A 21806-nucleotide genomic window follows, 5' to 3' on the forward strand; every position below is an offset into this window, starting at 1 on the left:
ATATAGAACGATTGTATGTGCGTGCTGAATCAGCATTTTTCAATGATTTTACATTTTATTTCTCTTGTGTCGTCATCTCGTGGCTTTCTCTTCGGGGCATTTCTACTAAGGTTATTAAAATTTGCAGACAAAAAAAACGGTGTGAACACAAAAAATGTGTGATCACAAGCTGCACTAAGATGGTAGCAGAAAGAGTGCTAAACCCAGATTGCAGTAAATACTAAAGACATTGTTAATATGCCACTGCTGACAATGAAACGTGTTCATATAGTTGAGCATTTCCCCCACTGCATGGCTGTTGTCGTCACATTAAATCATTGTCACATGTTATGCGAAACATCGTTCATTAACTGAGTCATTTTTTTACAATTTATTTTGCTCGTTATGCAAATTGCACGTTACTTGCCCAATCTAATGAAAAGACACACCCTTATTGAATTTTACACACTAATGTTTTATCAGTTTGTGCCAGATATTATTTCTCACATGGTTCTCAGTTCTAAATGCAATTTTCTCATTGGGTCATCATATTATTCGGGCTATCTTGTGTGGGACAGGCCATACATATGGTAGAACAGCAACTTCAATTTTATTACTTTTTGCTCTAATATTCTATAACTTTATTCCTCTATTATTGTTGTTATTCAGAGTTTTCACTTTTTCTTTGTATTTTTTGCCAACTATGTTGGCATGATTACTGTTATTACGTGCTATGTATAGAAGTATATCTAGCTGATAAGTTCTATTCTCTTCAGACATGAGTCCGCATTAACCTATCAATAATTGCTGTTGTGTGTGTAGCACAATGAAGCATGAATGATGATGTCTGTGGTAGAAATTTTCCAATATATGCTGAAAGCACAGGTCAAGTGCAGACTCTTTCCTGTGAGATAATATATAATTCTTTTGGCAGTTAGCAGTTCTTCAGAGGAAGTGGTAGCAGGACTCAACATAATGTTGAGTACATCAGACTTCAACCGATCAAGAATGTTTCAGAGAACTGAGTGATGAGGATGTTTATAGCTTCATTTTATAGAGTTATGTGATGACAGGTAAAGGCAGCAAAATTTCACCTTTCAAGGAAGATACACTGTGAGACCACCTACTTGCATGCTAGTGTAGTGGAGAAGAGGCACCTATGGTGTTTGTTATTAATATAGATAAACACACAATCTTCAGCTGCCCTCTCCAACCCCCAGTTGTTGTTGTTTTTCAGAGTCTATTACTCATGGAGGCATCAAATTATTGCAAATGAATCTTGAAGGTCGAAATGCAAGAACCTGGTTTATGGTAGAAAATTCAGTTGTTCTGCATGTATTGTGAATCCTACAGGGCTACACTGGAGAAGAGCCACCTTAGCAGTAAACTATTTCTCTATGATTTACTTTCCTGGTGTCCTGGAAACTTCCACAGCTGGTAAAAGGGGGAGTAAGAATGCTTGGTGATGTTGGTGAGAAGCTGAATTGTTCATCTGATGCTAGATTAAAATAACTGGAATTGTGAGGAAATAAAAGCATAGAGTTTAAATTTCATTGAATTCTTAATGTTCTGGACATTATTTAGAACGAAATTTCCTGACAGATTAAAAATGTGAGCAGGACCAAGAACCGATTAAAAATGTGAGCAATACCAAGAATCGAACTCGGGGCCTTTGCCTTTCACACTCCACCAATACCTCATCTCCTGTCCTCCAAACTTCACAGAAGTTTTGCTATGTAACATGCAGGACTAGCACTCCTGGAAGAAAGGGTATTGTGGGGTCATTAGACTTAGCCACAGCTTGGGAGATGTTTCCTGAATGAATGTTTCACTCTGCAGCTGAGTGTGCGCTGATATGAAACTTCCTGGTTCGGGAACTCATTTGGTAGAGCACTTCCCACAAAAGGCAGAGGTCCCAAGTTTGAGTCTCGGTCCAGCACATAGTTTTAGTGTTCTAGGAAGTTTCAAATCAGTACACACTCTGCTACAGAGTGAAACATTCATTCTGGAATTATTTAGAATGGTTACACTTTTAATTGCATACATGTGAAATCATCACATTACATTCTATTGAACATTACTGCAGATCATTCCCTCCCCCCTTTCCCTTTATGAGAGAATAATCTACAGGTAATGTTATAAGCAAGCGCTGGAAGATTTAAGAAAACATGCAAGCACATTCATGAAGTTAATCTTCCTGTTACTTTCTATCTAAAATCATAATGGAATTAATTCTTAAATTCTAGACAGAGTACTCAAAGTACCATATCACACTGGGCTTTACCTGATTAAGTAGCAGAGTTCCTCCCTGTGCAGTTGGTATCATTGCCGCTTGATTTGTTTGACCAATGACGACTTGAGTTCCTGCTGTACTGTGATTCTGTGTATGTAAACCTAACAAAATAGAGCACAATGATAGAACGCAATTATATCATTATCACAATCTTTCTTACATAAAAATTAATACATTAAATCACAATAAATGAAAAAACCTTTACACATTTTGCTTCTATTTTGGAGGACAGCCATAATGACAATTTCAATGACAATGATGAAGATGACAGTGATGATAAGGAAGGAAAGAAGGAAAATTATAGTGTGATGTTTTGTTGATGCCACTCTCATTAGTGATGGGGCATAAACTTGTATCGAAGGAAGATAGTGAAGGAAATAGGCTGTCCCATTTTTAAAGGAATCTTCCTGGCATATGCCTTAAGCAATTTAGAGAAATGATGAAAAACCTAAATCTGTATGGCTGGATGGATGAATGACAGTCCAATGTCTTATCACTGCAGCATCTTGCTCTCAGTATGATTAAAGACAGCCATTAATGAGATGAGTGTACTTAAAAAGTTTAAAATTTTGAACTGAAATTCATGAAGCATGAACATGCTTTCACATATAAGCATACACACTTACACCAGTGATAAAAAGACTACAACAAAATCCCTTTTTAATGAATCTATGAGAACCTACACATTTTTTCCTTAAATGGGGGTTTTACCAGAGTACCAGCCTTTTTAGGTGTGTTATTTAATTATGAAATTACCAAAATGATATGCTACAAATTTAAATGCAGCAGGTATATAATTATTACACTTTTCACACAACATTTATTTTTTTAAAAATCAAGAAGCCTTCTTCATTTCGTACTTTCAGCATATTGTACTGAAAGAAGACACTCCAGTTTGTTGATACAGTATAAGTTACAACTGATTCACCTACACTAAAAAAAGGAATGAAATTCTCGATGTTTTCAATTATTTGCACAGCAGCAGCAAAACTTGGTGCAATGGCCTTCATTTCTTCTTCAAAAAACCACAACCACCACCACCACCACCACCACTGCTGCCGTCACTGTCATAATTATCATCACCACCAGCTCCTACCTAAGCGTTCCTTCGCAACCATTTCACATATTTCACTTGCCTCAATCTCAGATGTGGAGGTCTGGACATCATCATCACAACAAATTCCTGGAATATTCCATTTTCATACATGTCAGTGATAAAACTCCATTCTTCTCCTGGAACGTCATGATTAACAGCAACTGGTGTACCACAACCAGCCTTTGTGAAGTAATTTAACACAGGCTGTTGTGTTATAGAATTCCAGGCAGTCTCCAAAGAGACTATACTAATGCCACTGTCAAACCCCTATTTACAAAGATGATAGGAGATAAGTCAATAACTGCTGATATGTTTCACTGCTAACATCGTTTTCCAAGATTCCTGGGAAGGTGATGTATTCTACAATAGTATCTCCTTGAGCAACAATGTAATATCCTCCGCAAATCACAGTTTGGGATTCAGAAGAGTTGCTCTACTAAGAATGCAATTTACATGTTCACTTAGCAAATTTTACAGGCATTAAATAATAAAACAGCACGAGCTCAAATTTTCTGCAGCTTCTCCAAGGCATTTGAGTGTGTGAATGACAATATTCTCCTAGATAAATTGAAGTTTTGTGGTGTTACTGGTACAGCCAAACAATGGATGATGCCCTATTTAATCAAAAGAATGCAGAAAGTTCTACTCAGTAATTCAAACAATATAGTCCAGGGGTGTAATTCCAACTGGGGATAAATCACCTACCGAGTTCTCTAAGGCTCAATCTTAAATCCACTGTTGTTCCTCCTGTAAACGATCTTCCATCTTATTTACAAGAAGTATAATTGGTTCATTCCGCAGATGACACTGTTACTGTAATCGATCCAAGCACACATACGGAAACAGAAGACATGCTAAAAATGTTCTTAAAAGTATCACCGACTCACATTTTCTGTAAATGGTCTCACCCTCAATTTTAAAAAAGACAAGATATTCAGTTCTGCACATACAGGGGTACACACCAATGATAAATGTAACACATGGTGATGAAATAATAAATGGGGTGGAAGCTTCAATATTCTTGAGTGTCCATACTGACAAGAATTTAAACTGGAAAAAGTACATGTTAAAACTCCTAAAACAATTTAGTTCAGCCACATTTGCACTTAAGAGTAATTCTTGGGGAGAGACAAATGAATATGTTGACATATTTTCATTCAACAATGTCACGTGGAAGAACGTTCTGGGGTAACTCATCTTTAAAAAAGAACATTTTCGTAGCTCAAAAATGTGACGTAAGAATAATATGTGGTGGTGTTCACCCACAATCACCCTGTAGACATCTGTTGAAGTAGTTGGGTATTCTGACTACTGCTTCACAGTAAATTTATTCTCTCATGAAGTCTGCTGTAAATAATCTACCACAGTTTTGAAGGAACAATGACATACATAATTAAAACACCAGACGGAAAAATGACATTCGTTACTCCACATAAAGGTTGTCTTTAGCACAAAAAGAAGTGCACAATGTTGCAACTAAAATCTCTGTTACTCAGTGATATAAAATGTCTGGCAGACCAGCAAGGGATGCAGAGAGTGTAAGGTCAATAGTAAGTACAATTTTCCTTCCTGCTGCACCCAACAGCCTGAAAAAATGTCGTAAAAATTTCCAGGCACTGCTGTTATATTCAAAATTACAATGCAGTTACTTTCGTTTTCTTTCTTTCTTTGCTGAAACACCTGCAAATTTTACATTTTCCTATCATTGAAGTCTGGAGGCCATTTTCCTCTAATTACAGAGTATGATTTTGTGTGAAGTGAATTATAAAAAGACACCAGTTTCATCAGTGCTGAAAATGTCCAAGGGCCAATAACCCTGTATCAATCGTGGAAATGTAGTGTTCATCTAATAGCTTACACACTCTTTGACCTCAGCCTTATTTTCTCTCTCTCTCTCTCTCTCTCTCTCTCTCTCTCTCTCTCTCTCTCTCTCTCTCTCTCTCTTTCTTTTTATCTAACCAACCATTCAATGCACTGAAACTTGACAACACTGATCTTCAATATGATTTCACGAGTTTTCTGCTGCAAGACATTTCTGCTTATAGGAATGCTGCAGATTTTCATTACTTGAAACTACTTTGAAATCCATCTCTTTAATGTAGATACATGAATGTTCTTCCTTTCTGGTTCCACAGGTATCTTTAGCTTCGGCATTTAGAAATGCCTTTTTCTTTTCTTTCTTTTTTTTTTTAAATGTGGCACACATGTAGACAGCACTAAATCATAGTTATTCACCATGTTCAAATGATTTTCGTTACAATTATCATCGACATCATGGGCAGCTGTCAGCTTTTGCTGAAGTGCAGGCTTCCAACATTTACAGGCCACAACTCCACAAAAATAAAATTTATAACTTTGGCACTTCAATACACAAACAAGTACTTTTCGAGCTTTGTAGACTCACTGACTGTGACATCAAACCACATAATGTAAACTGCATGGAAATTATTTCCAATTCATTCAACCCATCTACTAGGGCAACTGTGCCTATTACCATTTATTGCATCACACGACACAAAGTATGATTTCTGTGTCATGTGAAATGGGAAGAAATCTGAAACTGACTAGGACATGTTATGAAAACATAAACACTGCATTTCAATTTGCAGAATGTTTCATGTTTATTTCTTAAATGTCAACTTTTTCTTAAAGCAGGGAATATTTGTTAAAATTATGATTTACTTAAAAGTGGGTTCATTAATTTGTGGTACTGTACTAAGTGAGGAATACCTAATAAAACGAGATCAGTGGCATACTTGTGCGTTTTACATGTCCTATTTGTGTCAGCTGTGTCATATTTTGAACGTCAATCCATGTACATGTGTTTAATCTTATCCTTAAATTGTTTATTCAAACAGATGTATAGTGGTTGCACAATTGACATCACCCCACCAGGAATTACTGCAAAATCAGTTTTGCTTTCAAATAATTTTTGTTTTACTGCAGGTGGCCTGCTACCCATCTAACACCAGCAGACTGCATAAATCAAGCATTGCGCCAGAACGATGATTCCATACCAGCTTAATCAATTCCAGCACCATATCCTCCAAAAACCACCCACTTTATCTGCTCGTACAGTTACAGATTTTGAAAACACTTCTAATGTTGGTAAAGTCTTTTACTTGAAAACTATGAATGGGAGCAATTTATGTCCACTTGCTGTTTTCACCCCTTGACGTAAGAATATTTGTATCTTTCTCTCCTGTGGTGTCAACTGTATAATTTGACGGCATGTCAAAATATACGAGAGTTTGGTCAGCATTCCCTATCTGGCCAAGAAGTTACTGGTTTTCAGTGTGCCACTTGATTATGAAGCACTGAAATTTCACAAGTTTTTCTTCATAATCTTTCAGCAGCTTCTACACAATTGAAGTTCGCCTCTGAATTGAATGCTTCATAAAAAGACCAATGCGGTTGCAGCTAACCTTAAAAATTTTTATTTTTTGAACTAGAGCAATTTCGTGTTCCTTAATTTTTAAAATTTCAGTGTTCACAGGTCGGCATTTCTGATGCTGTTCCTTAACAAATTCATTTAAAATTACTGCAACAGCATAATACCACCCATATTTTGTGTGACTAGTACACTAGTACACTGCAGTCGCCCATGTCTGAAATTACTTTCATGAATTCCATATAGGAGATCTGCAGCATTATTAGCACTTTTTCCTGTAAAAGAAATAACTTCCTTCTTGGATCTGGCACTACAATGAAAGTGTTTCATTATAGTTCACTGACACATGCACTTTGCAAAATTCAAAGAAACAATATGTGAAATCAGAATGAGCCACAGCTTACCAACTCATGCATCAATCCTAAAGCTTTAAGCATTTTTCGTATTTGCATTAAGAAATTTATTTTTATTGCTATGAATTATTTGAAAGGGTGCTACATTCAAAGATGAATTCCTATTTTCTTGGGGTGGGGGGGAGTACACCCATCTTCTACCTTTTTTTTTAAATACTAACATAGAAGTTTTACACCAGTATTTAGCTTTGAACCCTGCAAAGCATGCCTATGTAGCACTGCTTATATTCAATGGAAAAAGTTTGCTGTGGTGGCTGGCTCCTAGCGCCATGTTTCACAACTCCCACTTGCTTTGCATCTGATTGATTCTAAGCCCTAGACTGCTATTTGGATCTCAAAAACTGGAAAAAGTGTGGCTCAGATTCGGGTATATGCAGTAGTTTCTTAAGTGAAATTACAAATAGTTCCAACTGTAAATGTTATGTTAAAAAACATTTCCGACCGTGAAAAGACAACCCTGCATAATTTAAGACTCCCACAGTCACACTGTGATAAAACTAGTGCTGGTCACTTGAGATCATGAAGCCTATTAACACACAGGCAGCTTCTAGACAAAATACTAGACAGTGATCTAAAAGTACTTACTACCCCATTAGGGGTTTCCTGCAGTGAACACAAAGAAAATAACCTGTGGCTCACATTTTGACATGATAGTATCTCACTCATGAAATGAAACTGCCTTGAATTTTGGAGGAGACTAGTGACCTTGATAGGCAAAATTTGCACTCGTCCTTTTCAATTTATTTGAACAGATGGAATGAATGAAATAATCCAAAAACTGCAACCAAGACTGCACATTCTACATTTTATTTATCTTATTCACTTTAAACACCCCTCACAACTTTTAACAAACAGGAATTTGACAATATAAACCTGGCAAAACAATTTGTAAGATGGTGTCAACATTTATCACAGTGGTATCTTGCAACAGACAAGGATTAGTGTTCTACTCAGTTACCTGTGCACCGATTCTTCCAGGTGTAGTCAGTTCACAGGTAGATTAAAATACTCTTAAATAAAACCTCTTTATAAAAAGGGAGACATCATGTAGAAAATTATTTTACAAATCCGTTCTCTGGCAAGACTCGACAAGGCCACGACCAACTGCCTGTCCCATCCTCGCTAAATTACACTGGTGTTTTAAGCTGTAATGCCATGTAAATGTAAATGTCGTGTGACTAGGGCCTCTTTTCAGGTAGACTGTTCGCTGGGTGCAAGTCTTTCGATTTGATACCACTTCGGCGACTTGCGTGCCAATGGGGATGAAATGATGATGATGATGATGATGATTAGGACAACACAACACCCAGTCTCTGAGCAGAGAAAATCTCCCACCCAGCCAGGAATCGAACCCGGGTCCTTAGGATTGACATTCTGTTGCGCTGACCACTCAGCTACTGGGGCGGACGCAGTGCCATGCCATATTCAGTACCATTAGTAAAAGTGATCCACAGACAAATAAAAACCACCACCACTACTTCCCTTCTGTGCCCAACAATTAACCTTTTCTTTATTGCCAATCTCTTTTTATCTGCATCACAATTCCTCTATTTGCAATCTCTGATTATATAATAGGGTTATTCGTAATTACCTCCAGGGTTTCAGAAGTTGATTATGCAAAAACCACAAGACATACAAAAAATACCCACACATTAGTGGCTAGACCATTTCTCCAAGTTTTTAACTCACATTTTACAGTTGCTAAATATGGACACGGTTTTTGATTCGGCAAATGTCAAGGTGTGCGTGGAATCCATTGACATTGCTGCTGTACGCCACCATGAAAGATGTCAGCACTGGAAATCTGTTCATTCAGCTGGCTATCTGCAGGCGCGAAATAATTCGATGCAAAAATACGATCTTTTTATTTTGTTCCAAAGTACACAGCATTCACATTAGGACGACAAAATAGTTCTAGTTGGGGAATGATGGATCAGCCACAAACTGTTTAACTGTTTTATTTCAGTGCATTAACTGGTTTTGGGCTACCATGCCCCTATTTAGATGGCTAATATTTTCAGTTACAAAGATGTTTTGGTCAACAGTATGTCATCTGCTCCCACACAGCACAAAAATATTTGAGTATTTATCGCCAGTTTATAAGTTATTTCATTAATAAAAACACATTGAAAGTGTCTGCAATTATTTAGATATAATGTGAAATAGTTGTGTTCACTTACACAAGTTCCAATTTGTTTTGTTGTAGTCCACATGGTTTTCCAGGTCACTATCTACTGGAACTTATGTGAACACAACTATTTCACATTATGTATTTATAAATGCAAGCACTTCAGCATGTTTTTATTAATGAAATATAAAGTGGCGCTACCTACTCAAATATTTTTGTGCAGTGTGAGAGCAGATGACACACTGTTGATCAAAACATTATGTAAATAAAGATATTAGCAATCTGAATATGGGCATGGTAGTCCTGAACTGGTTATGGCACTAAAACAAAACATTTAAGAAATATTTGTGACCAGTTGTGTCATTCGCCAAGTATAATAAACGGTCACAGCATTCACAAGATACAACATGGATAAAATTAAGTAGTTTTAAATGTTTACAGTAATAATAATGCTGGTAAGATCACTTGCACATCTGTGATGACACATCACCGCTGAAAGTGCTTCCCACAAATCCACATATTAGTGTTGTAACATGTTTTTCAATGTCAAATGAGAGGCTTCTTTGAGCATTTCTTCTGGATTTCTTCAAGAAATGGGGGAAGGGATACTCCAACACACCAGTTTGTGGTTAATATTCTGGTTACTTGCAGTATGACAGTGGAAATTTGTCCACTTATAGAAAAAAACTGTGTATAATTCCTTTTTCCCATGTATCTTGATATCTTTACTTTTAATGGACGTTCTAAGGAAATGAAGAGACACAACTGCTGCTTTCATTTGGTTGGTTACTCCTGGAAGCAATATTGCAAGTTAGATCATTGTACAAGGGTTATCGGAAACTTGCACATGCATTCCTGCCACTGTGGCTTATCAGTTTCCCGTGCAATAAAGATGTATCTCATTCACCTATTCCCTAAAAGATACCCATCAGTAAATTACTGCATTATTACAAACATTTAAATAGTTTTGAGGAATGCAATGGTGATATATAAACACAAATGTCTTCTTTGTCTTTTATATGTTACAAAATATAAACTATCCACCTTCTTATATAAAAGGCACTCACATGAAAAAACATATACTGTTTTGTTTTCTGTTTAGCACTAATAATACAGTGAAGAATACAGTTCTTGTAAGTGCATTTATTTGAAGAAGAAACAACAGTGTTACTTGTTGTATAAAAAAACATTTCAAATTATTACAAAAATATAGGCAGTACTGGGTGAGGAAGACTAAAAATGCCTAGCTCTGGGGAGAGGAGATTGAAATACAAGTGGAGGTAGCTTCTTGTTCTGCTACCAGAGGCTCTCTCATCCTAGCAGTGACTGAGGGAAGTACAAGGAGAGAGTCTTTTGCAGTTTGTTCACAAGTCTTTACAAAGATAGAAAAGGTGCATAGCAAGATGACAGGCTCAGAAATTTTGGAAACACTGTATGGAGCTCCAGAATCGGAAATAGAAGATACTGACAGAGAAGATTCGTACTATCCAGACAGAAGTATGAGTGATTAATCAGGTACACATGTGCTTCCATTGTCTGTACACCAAGCAGCTCATTCTTGTGTTCTGTATTGTGAGCAACATTCACGTCTTCATTTCAATTTGTGACTTCCGAGTGCTTCTCCATTCAGACAAAGGTACAGACTATCAGTAACTATCTGTAGTAATGGTAGTGCGAGTCTCTCGAAGGAGAGTGAGCAAAATTGGTTCTAACTACACGATCAGCCAGAGCACCCAGTTTTCCAGAGAGAAATGGATGCAGCTTCACATCTGTCAGGGCTCTAGCCAGTAGTATGTGTTTATTTTCTGTATGTCACGTAGTTTTCACACAGATGCCACTGAGCATTCTGACTACTGTATTTGTCTCTTTGACAACTGCTTGATTTGATGCATCAAAATGAAACATTATTGCAAAATTAAATTTAAACACAATCTAAAATTAAAACTCTATATGCCATAAAGTGCCTGCAGTGAAATTACATGAAACTTATTTTGTAAAATTTTGAATGTGTGTGTCCTATAAGACCCAAAACTCAATGATTGCTGGTCAACAGACCAATGTTTGCAATCAGGATTTGCAAGTAAATTGCTGAGTAGCAATAGATTTTGTAGTATGATGTCAACGTTATATTTGAATGACAGTGATACATACATCAGCAAAGATAAAGAAAAGCATGACCCACTCCATACAGTGAGCCCATTTATTTTTTATTTTTCTATTAGTAAATTTAGTTTTCATCATGCCACTTACAATAGATAATGCTAAGTGTCCTTTTTGTGACAGGGCATTTAGTTACTTCGATTGCCTCTCTTATATTCTACTACTGAGTTCATGGCTGCTGAACAAGCATGGAAGATTCTTGAAACTTTACAGAATGGCCACATTTCTGGTGGTGTTTTGCTATAGCTGACTTTTTCTGCTCCATTGGTATGTTACATTCATGCTCCAAAACTTGAGTGCTAATGGGTCTTCCAGTTTCATCAATGTAGATTTCACTGCATTCACCTCCAAGTTTGTAGATACTTGCATTATGGAGAGCATCTAAGAGTGGGCGTCAACACATCTCAGATCCTGCAGCCATCCTGAAATGAGGGCTCAATTCCCTGTGCCATAGAACCTTGCGTACACCATCGCTGATTCCTCAACATGTGGTAAGCGGGCAATAGGAAGATTTTCTTCTGTATATTTGTGGGTTTTGTCTTTGATGTACCTCATAACTCAATGTATGTCTGCACTGCTATATCCATTCACACAGAAAGTCGTCTTGAGCTTGCTCAGTTCACACTGCACGTGTTTAGCACCGCTAATCCAGTGAACTTGGGCTGTCAGCAAATGCAGCATAATGACTTTCATGTTGGATGGTGGTGCGAATTCACATGCACGTACCTGTTGATGCCATCAGTTTTGAACTACCATGCTGCACAGAAGAACGCTACGCAACATATGCTGACAGCCCAAGCTCACCAGCTTAGTGACAATAACCACATACGACATGAACTGAGTGAGATCAAGACAACATTTAGTGTGAATGAATATAGCAACAGAGACATACAACGAGCTATGAGGCACAGCAAAGACAAAACATACAAAAGTATAGCTGAAAATCTTCCTGTTGCTCACTTCCATTACGTGAGAAATGTCAGCAACCATGTAGGCAAGATACTGCACCACCGATATTCCTCCAGAGTGGCCACAGGATCTGAGATCTGTCAAGGAACAGAAAGGATCCCATAGATGCTTTCCACACTGCAGGCATCTACAAACTTCACAGTGAATGCTGGTAAAACCAGGAAACCCATTAGCACTTGCATAATGGAGCACAAACATTACGTATGACTGGGGCGCAACAGCAAGTCAGCTGTAGCAAAACACCTCCAGAAATGTGACTGTTCTATAAATTCTCAAGAACCTCATGTGCTTGCTCAGCAACCATGAATGCAGCAGCATAAAATAAGAGAGGCATTCGAAATGATCAAATACTCAAACAGCATGAACAGGGAGGATGACTACAAGTTACCTATGGCCTGGCTGCCAATAATTCCAACCCAGTGGACCACATGTGTTCACCAATAAGCTGCACCACTTGACCTGGGTTTGGCAGCATAAATGGTAGCCATGAGAGAACTGCTGTGTGGCTTCAATGCTTTGCTGTAGACGAACAATACTCCCTGGGTTTGAGCTACCAAGTTGCTGTTGGCAACCAATCACCTATGAGACTTACCCAGCAATCAGTCACTAAAGTAGCCCATACAATAGCCTACCAATTCGCTACTGCCTACCAATCAAGTACTCGAGTTTCCTTCCAATTACCTACCAGAGTAGCACAGGCAGTAACCTACTGTACAGCCATCCCCTACATAGCACCCTCTCTTCGAAATTTCCAATGATTTATGATGTCAGTAGCCACGGGATAACCAAGAGAGATGGTATACAGGCGGAGACATATGTCAGCACCCAACAAATAACTGCCCCAAAGAGGACATCGACACTTTCTCATGCACTATATTGTCATCAACAAACAGTTGCAAGTTGCTGTTTGCTCTATCCATCACATTATTTATAGAAAACAAGAGCAGTCCTGCTGACACCCTCATCTCTGGATTCTATTACTCAAGAAGTCTTCAAGCCATCCACATATCTGAGAAACTATTCCATATGCTTAAACATTCATTAACAATCTGCAGTGGGGCTATCTGAAAAGCTACGAATGTAGTATCTACCTGTTGCATTCCATCCACAGTTCACAGGATATTGTGTGAGACAAGGGCATGCCGAGTTTTACAGGAGAGATGCTTTCTAAATTGATGCCAATTTGTGGACAGAAGCTTTTATGTCTCAAGGAAATATATTATACTTAAATTTAGAGTATTATCAAGAATTCTGCTGTAAACCAATGATAAGGATTCTGGTCTGCAATTTTGCAAGTTGGTTCTTTTACCCTTCTTATAAATAGGAGTCAACTATGCTTTTGCCAGTTGCTTAGGACTTTGCACTAGGTGAGAGATTCACAATGAAGATGAGCTAAGTAAGGGGCCAATCCCAAAGGGCACTCTGCATAAAATTTAATTAGGATTCCATACGGACCTGGTGACTTCTTTGTTTCCAACCCTTCTAAATGACAGGGATGCATACTTCTATGTCCTCCATACGGGAGACTGACTGTCAAATGATATTATATCTATAAGGTCCTCCTATGTGAATGATTTTCAAATGTGAAATAAATTTACAACTTTGGCTTTCTTTTGCTATCTTCAATCGCCACACTAGACTGGTCAACGAGTGACAAGATAGAAGCCTTTGACCCACTCCCCCCCAAATATAAGACTTGGATTCTCAGCAAGATGTTTAGCTAAGATGTGACAGTGGAAACATTTGCATGCTTTGCGCATCAAACTTTTATAGACACAGGAATTTGAAACTTTGGCCTGATGACATTTCCACCTTTTTTGGAAAGAGTGCAACAATCATTGTTTCCTCAGCATTTTCCAAATTTTGTTATTATATGACAGTGGGTCTTTCCACTCCTTAATACATTTACTTTGCACATAGCACCCATGTCTTCCTCACTAATTGAGAGGACACTTGTATGTTATTTTCCACAGAAAGTTCCACCTACTGCAAACAAGGTGAATACAATGCACTACTGCAAAGTCTGTTTAGACAGAGGGAAGAGGGAGACAGGTTATCACATTAAGGAGGAGAGTACATGGCAGTGGAATGACTGCAATGTTGGCCTTTGCGTCCCACAGTGCTTCGCTGATTACCATATTAAAATTAATTACATCTGAACCATATAATATATTCTTTTTCATGAATCCACTTGTGAATGTTCCAATACTACTTTTTGCATGCTGACAGAATCATAATTACAGCACTCAACGGAGAGAGCAAGTCAAACATTTTCCTTATTTCTTTTTTGAGACTTGTGTGTGTTTCTTGTTCTCATTATAAGGTCTGTTTGAAATGTATATTCCTGAAAGGTACATTCTTTCTCCTTTTAAATGAAGCAAGAATCATATACCTATAAATTCATTTGCTTTACAATGTCATAAAAGAGTAACCCAAAATTACATCATTTCACAACCAAGTCTTAGGTATGACAAGGACAGTGTTGAAAGTGTTAAACAATATTTTAAAATTATCTTGCATCACACACGGGCAAAAATTCTGTTAGCCAAACTTCCTGTTCATTCTATTTCACTTCTTTGTAATGTAAAAATGGCATGTGTCAATTCCAATGAAATGAATGCGCAATCAGAAAATATTACCGACACTAGAAAAGCAAATCGCAGTTGGCAGTATATAATTTGTTCTAATGTTTTACCTCAACACACATGGACCTTAGTAAAGAGTCTCCTGGTTTACATGTTTCAATGCCCACAGGGCTTTAACAACATTACAATAGTGGAAACTAAAACTCAGCCCATTACTGACCAACAAACCCTCATATTCATATATACTGCCACTTTCTTTTCTTTTACACTTCAAATGTTAGATACAAACCTTGATGAGGTGGTGTTGCTACATTTGGAATTTTTACATGTCCCGAACTTGCAGTCAGACTCGAAGTTCCTGGTGGTTTAGGCAAAATTTGTGGTGGCTGTTTGGTTTTGGCAGCGGCAGCAGCTGCACCTGCATTGGCTGCAGCAGCCGCCGCTGCCGAGTGAAGGTGAACGGGGGCAGCAGCACCACCTAAAAATTAATGATTTATGAACTGCAGCCAAATTACAAGTCTAGGTTATGAAACAGCAAAAGAAATTTAAAGAAAATAGCAAAAAAGCACAAAGTTATGATCAAATCAGAGATCAAAGTATAAGGAAAAGTCATGGCAAGAGCAAGCTACACACTATGATGACAAGTGCATTCACAAACTTGAACAATTATTCAATGCAATGGTGTCAGTACACATTTACTAACATTTCCACTGTGGAACTTCATTACATGTTATTTTAAATATTTAATAATTGTTTATATAAATTTCAGTCTCCGGTTTTTTTGTTTTTGTTTGTTTTGTTTTTTTAAGAGAAGACATGAAAAGAAATATTACAGCATACAAATATAATTTAGAAACTATTCTTAATGTATGCTGCCCCATTAAGAAAAACTGATTTATCAGTATTTCGTTTCATTTTATGCTCTTCGGTGTACGTACATACTAATGTATTGTAACAAAACAAAGAGTTAATGGAATATTCAATTCCAGGGTCTCATCAACAATGAAGTCAGCTTTCGTTAGGAGGCCTGGAGAATGAAAATTGTCTATAGTCTCACCGTAAGGAACACCTTGTCATTTGTCAAAAAGAAATCACAAACACCTATACCAAGGAGACCTAATAGGGAATTTAAAAAAATACCACACCCCCACTCCCCAAATGTTAGATTCCAGTGTGTTAAGCACTGCAGCACTTCACTCATACTCAGAGGAGACGAGAACAGAGGGAGATATATAAAGGTAATGATTGTTTTACTTAATGTACAGTATCATAAATACTGTGCCAAAAATTATACCCAAAAGAAGAATGAATTTGATGGGGCACAAACTGCTGAAAAAATACAAATAAAGCATTTCATGTTGAGTCTTTCATGTATGAAATAGTCACAATATATTTTCTACAGCTCGTACATAATTTAAGAACATTATACTTAAAGGAACACCAAAATCTGCTGATGAAATAAACATTCATTAATAAGATTAACTATGATTATTCAACTATATTAATAGATTTTAATGTCAATTTATTACAGCACTTTGTTACTGAATGCAGTTTCAGTGATACAAGATGACACGTAAGAACAATACCATACAGGGCGATGCAACTAAGTTTACGATACTAGTGATGACAGGTTGACTACAGCTGATAAATATTTATTTCATCAGAAGCTCTTTGTGGTTCTTAAACATGTCCTTCTCCAAAAATAGTCTGCTTTTGTGTATTGTTACACGTTATAAGAGCCCTATAAAACTACCATGAAGTGATTCAGTTATCTTATTCACATAACACACTTCTAACTGTGAAAAATTCTTATACTGGTACAAACACACAAACCTGTTGTTATAATCTGTGTATGTGCTGGAAAGCTTGCACCTTGCACAGCAGCAGACTGATGAATGATCTGAACTAGCTGATGATTGGTAGTCTGCAGAACAGCTGTACCACCCTGCGACATCACTGCGGGAAACTGTTGTGCACCAGGTATTGCTAAGCCTGCTGGCAATGCCTGTAAATGCGATACAACTACATGGTGGAACTTTATTTGCTCGAGTTAGAAATTTCCTATCCTATTATATTATTACAATTACTTTTTCTCCAAATTTATGCAAGAATAAAAGTAAACAAAACTTCATGAAAATGAGATGTCACCGAATTATTGCTGGGCATAACAGCAGATCCAGTAGTAAAAGCTGTTTATTATCGAGTTTTGCACAAAATAAAGGATTAGTGATGGCCTGAAAGGCTATGCCACCGGATACATAAAAACAACTAATGAGTAAGCGCTAGGCTAAAAAAATAAAACAGAAATAGTTATTTTCACACAACATACGAAATCACGAACCGTTGCTAGAACCTTATATGACAACTCTTGTGCTGCTTGTGTTAAAAACACTAACATGGAGAAAAGAAACAGAAATAGGAAAATAAATGCAGAAGATTACAGACACTAAAAAAGGTGCTTTACAGGGAAATCTGCCTTTGCACTTTGGGGAAAAAAAAAAAAACTCTTTAAAGATATGCTATTTCCCCTTGATTTTGCAAAACATAGTAACACATTCATTTATTATGGCACACAAACAAAGCCTCAGAACGGATATACTTGAAATCTTTATGACTATCATAATGACAGCAAACGAAGTGCATGTGAAGAAGAAGAAGAAGAAGAAAGATAATACATAAACTGAGGCTGATAGGTGGCTGTGGGGTTGCATATTGGATAGTGTTCCCCAACAAAACCCAATCCATTCCCTTGCAAGTAACTGATAGGAGCTCTGAGAACATGCACCAGTGAAGAAACAGGAAATTATTGATTGCAGATGACATAATCAACAAACACTTTGTGATGTACATTTATTTTAATTGAAGGTAAACATTTTTAAGATAGTGAATAACTACTTTAGATACTTGTTCTATTAGTGAGATGGATGTCTTCATGACCTGTGATGCGAGTCAAACACACAGTGATTTCCACAAGAAGATGTTCATTATCTTTGCCTTTTTCAGAGAGTGTGACTCCTCAATCACATACACGTGGTGATCAGTCAATAAGAACAGTGAGGAACCAAGTGATACGACACATAGATATGGCTCAGAGCCTAATATGGAACAGTCAACAACATCCCAACAAAGGATATTGACATCTACATTCTCATAAGTGCTCCATATTCTTTCAACACAATATTTGGTAGAAACATATCTTATTTATTTATAATATGATCTTTTTCTGTACTGCCATCATAAAAGTACGGGGGAAGTGAAACAGAGAAATACACCACTATTTAAAAAATTGTCAAATCAAAGCCACGACTCACCTGATGTATAACAGGAGTTGGTGTTGTTGATCGAATAACAGGGCTGTGCACAGTGCGATGCTGGGGAGACGGAGATGGTGCTGGAGTGAGAGCCCCAGCTGGTGTAAGAGGCCCACTGCCACTAGTAGCTGGACCGACAGGACTGCTGTTCTTGGCACCGTGGGTCAACACCTGGCTGCCCGGGCAAGCCTGCAGGCTCGCAGACTGGGATATCAGAACAGGCTGCGGTGTCTGGAGATTGACAAATGATTGGACAGACGGTGGAGAACTCGCATTTTGCGGAGACTGCAAACTGTTGCCAGTAGCCGCAGACAGTCTCTGGGGTAAAACGACAGTTGAAGTTTGCTGGTGCACACTCCTGAAACCCTCTTTTACAGAATTCCCTACACTGTAGTTGCCAGCTGTCAGTGGGGCATTAATGTTAGAGCCCTGTACAGTCTTCAAGGATGGTGGCTGTAGTAGAGGTAAACTGGTGATAATGTCTTTCACCAAATTTGCCTGCGGGGCAGTTGCAGATAGGACAAAACCAGCTGTCGCTGTGGCAGCACTGTTTTGAGGAGACTGCAGCTGCACATGATATGGAGAAGGAGCAGGTGACGGAGGGTGCTGAGGTGCAGGTGATCTCCTCGGAAGTGGGCTCGGAGATGGAGTAGGGGGTGCGTGTGGTGACCTAGTAGGAATGGAGAACGGTGAACTCGGAGACGCAGTAGTGCTTTGAGGTACAGTCATTTGTGAGAGTGATAAATTTGCCGAAGTAAAGACTGTACCGGGTGGACCGACAAGTATATTGGAAACACCACTAGATCCGACAGGAATGTTCGAATTATTAAGTACTGTCGCTATGCTGGAGGATCCGGAAACATTTGAACTTGCAGAAACCGCTTGAGCGAGTGCTGGAGGTCCAACAGGGGCACCGGATGGCCCAGATGGCATTCTGGAACTCCCAATCTGAATACCAGAAGTTTCCAGGCACAAGTTGTTGGAAGAGTCACTAAAGGATATATTGGAAGAACTGATAACAGCTTCTGAATGCCCAAAAGCTATGCTGGAAGCTACAACTGCAATTCCCGAAGAACTGCTCGAACTCTTAACTGGTGTACAAATAAAACTTTGGGACTGTGAAGTGGAGACAACAGTCTGAGATGTAGGGCAACTAACAGAAATATTTGCCGGAAGTGCGTGTGGCGAATGTGAAATTGGAGTGAGGACAAAATGTTGCGTCGACACGGGGACTGGCGCAGCAACTGACCGAGAGAGGTTACTGTTGGCACCTGAAGCACCCTAAAAGAAAAAGAAATGAAATAATTCAATACATGAACTTCTGAATTTCCGTATTTTACACTATATTAGGATTTTCGACAAGTTGTGAAATGTCAATGGAAGCAGAAAAAGTTGAAGTAATGCACAAAAAATATCCTAACAAACATTCAAATAATCTGCTATAGCAGTAGAAACAATAAAAGCAAGTAACAAAGTCCTGCCCATTAATTTGTCTGGTAACAATTCAAAATAAAATTAAATGAAACATCACCTGCACACACAGTGTAAATTCAAAAATGGCTGAAAAATAGTCAGAAACAGGTATTAACACAAAAACAAATTCTCCAGTGTGTCCAAAAACCAACATATAAATTTATTTTACATCTTCCCATGAAAGCCACTCAACTATACAAATTATTTGTAAATACTGAGGCAAGCAATTTTAGTCAGTCACAAATACACTTTTATCTACAATTTGTCATAAAAAGTGAGGAATGATTTCAGCATTTCTCCCAGTCATTATATGAAGTGATTTTAACAGTAATTGTATTACATACTCATGACAGAAGATAAATAAATATCAAACAACTTCCTTCGAAGTCCTTAAATAATTCAGTCCACTACTGTGTTTTAACTATATAGAAGTTTCCATTTTCAAGTAACAAATGTTTTCTGGAAAATGAAATGGACAGTGCTTGCTTGTTAGCCAATATGCTCAGAAAGGCTATCTAAAGCAAAGAGCACACAAGAAAGAAGCAACTGAAATACCAAAATGAAAATAGTATTAATAACCTTTCAGTCAAACAGAATGTATGCATAGTGTAATATATACTTCCAGGATCTATCTTGTCATTCAAACACTATAAAGCATTAACTCAAGACAGCAGAAAGTTTACAACTCTTATGTCAGAAATAACTGCTAACAATGAATATATTCTCAAATATATTTCATAGCTTGTTTTGTTTTAGGGCGCAAAAACAACTCCATCATATGCACCCATGTCAAAAGTGTAGAACAAGAAGACAAAGAGAGGAGTTGAAAAAGATTGCACCTCAATCCCAATCAATGGAATAGACGACAGCTGAAAATGGGGACATGGAGAAAGGTCTATAAAATACGCCATAGAGAAACGGAGGTCCAGAACTAAAAATTAAATGACCTTCGTCATATAGCTACAATGGATAAAAAGTAAAATGTGGTCGACAGCCCGCTCGTTGTTTCCTAAAACAGCCGATAACTCAGAAAACAAACACATACGAGAACTTAAGTGGTTAAAAAAGGGTCATTCCGTCAGGAAATGGTGGACCGTCAAAAGTTGAGCACAATATTAAGCGATGGCAGAGCACCACTTAATGAATGGCGATGGCTAAAAAGACAGTGCCCAATACGCAATCTAATTAAAATGATCTACTCATTGCGAGAGGGCCGAGAGGAGGTTGTCTAAGCCGCTGCGAGAGGCATAATGACCCGGAGCTTGTTCCCGTGAAGGGAGGACCAGTGGTGATGCCAAAGTGACATCATCTATTAACACACATCAACACAGAGATCATCGGATGGAATGTAAGAACTAGCGGGCTGAGGTGCAAGGACTGCAGCCTTGGCAGCAGTGTCAGTGCCCTCGTTTCCTGCCAGACCAACATAACCAGGAACCCACATAAACATCACAATGACTTCAACAAGAGTGAGCAAATGACAGCTTTCCTGGAGCCGCTGCACTAAGGGATAGACTGTGTACAGCACACACAGGCTTTGGACACAGAGTCGGAGAACATGACGCAATTGAAAAGCCTGTGACTGTGGATGTACTGAGTGGCCTGATACAGAACAAAGAGCTCTGCTGTAAATACTGAGCAGTGTTCCAGAAGCCAATACCGAAAAACGTTGGCACCAATGATGAAGGCACACCCAACACCACAGTCAGTCCAAGAGCCATCATTGTATACAAAGGTACTATTGCGAAGTTCTATGTGAAGGTTGTGGAACTGAAGGGGATAGAATGAGGCTTGAGTAGTGTCCCTAGGAAGTGAATGAAGGCCAAGGTGAACACGGCCCACCACACAAAGCCAAGGTGGTGAAGGGTTTACACCCACTGGGAAAGTTGCAGGTAACATGAAGTTTAGCTGCCAGAGAAAGTGCTGAAAGCGAACTCCAGGAGGTAACAAAGAAGAGGGACCTGCCCCATAATGCCGATCAACAAGTCATAAAAGAAGGGGGCATAGG

General features: G+C 38.2%; 1 protein-coding gene across 1 annotated transcript in view; it reads right to left on the reverse strand.

Annotated features, from left to right (window-relative positions):
- LOC126470744 (mucin-5AC-like) overlaps positions 1–21806 on the reverse strand; it is a 293641-nt gene that overhangs the window by 156123 nt on the left and 115712 nt on the right. Inside the window, exons 4-7 of the mRNA XM_050098750.1 lie at positions 18326–19606; positions 16848–17019; positions 15304–15492; positions 2264–2373 (exon numbers count right to left, since the gene is read on the reverse strand). Coding sequence (XP_049954707.1) covers positions 2264–2373; positions 15304–15492; positions 16848–17019; positions 18326–19606 — 1752 coding nt within the window. The remainder of the gene's footprint in view (positions 1–2263; positions 2374–15303; positions 15493–16847; positions 17020–18325; positions 19607–21806) is intronic.

Source organism: Schistocerca serialis, chromosome 3, assembly GCF_023864345.2.
Source record: "Schistocerca serialis cubense isolate TAMUIC-IGC-003099 chromosome 3, iqSchSeri2.2, whole genome shotgun sequence".
Classification (NCBI taxonomy): Eukaryota; Metazoa; Arthropoda; class Insecta; order Orthoptera; family Acrididae; genus Schistocerca; species Schistocerca serialis.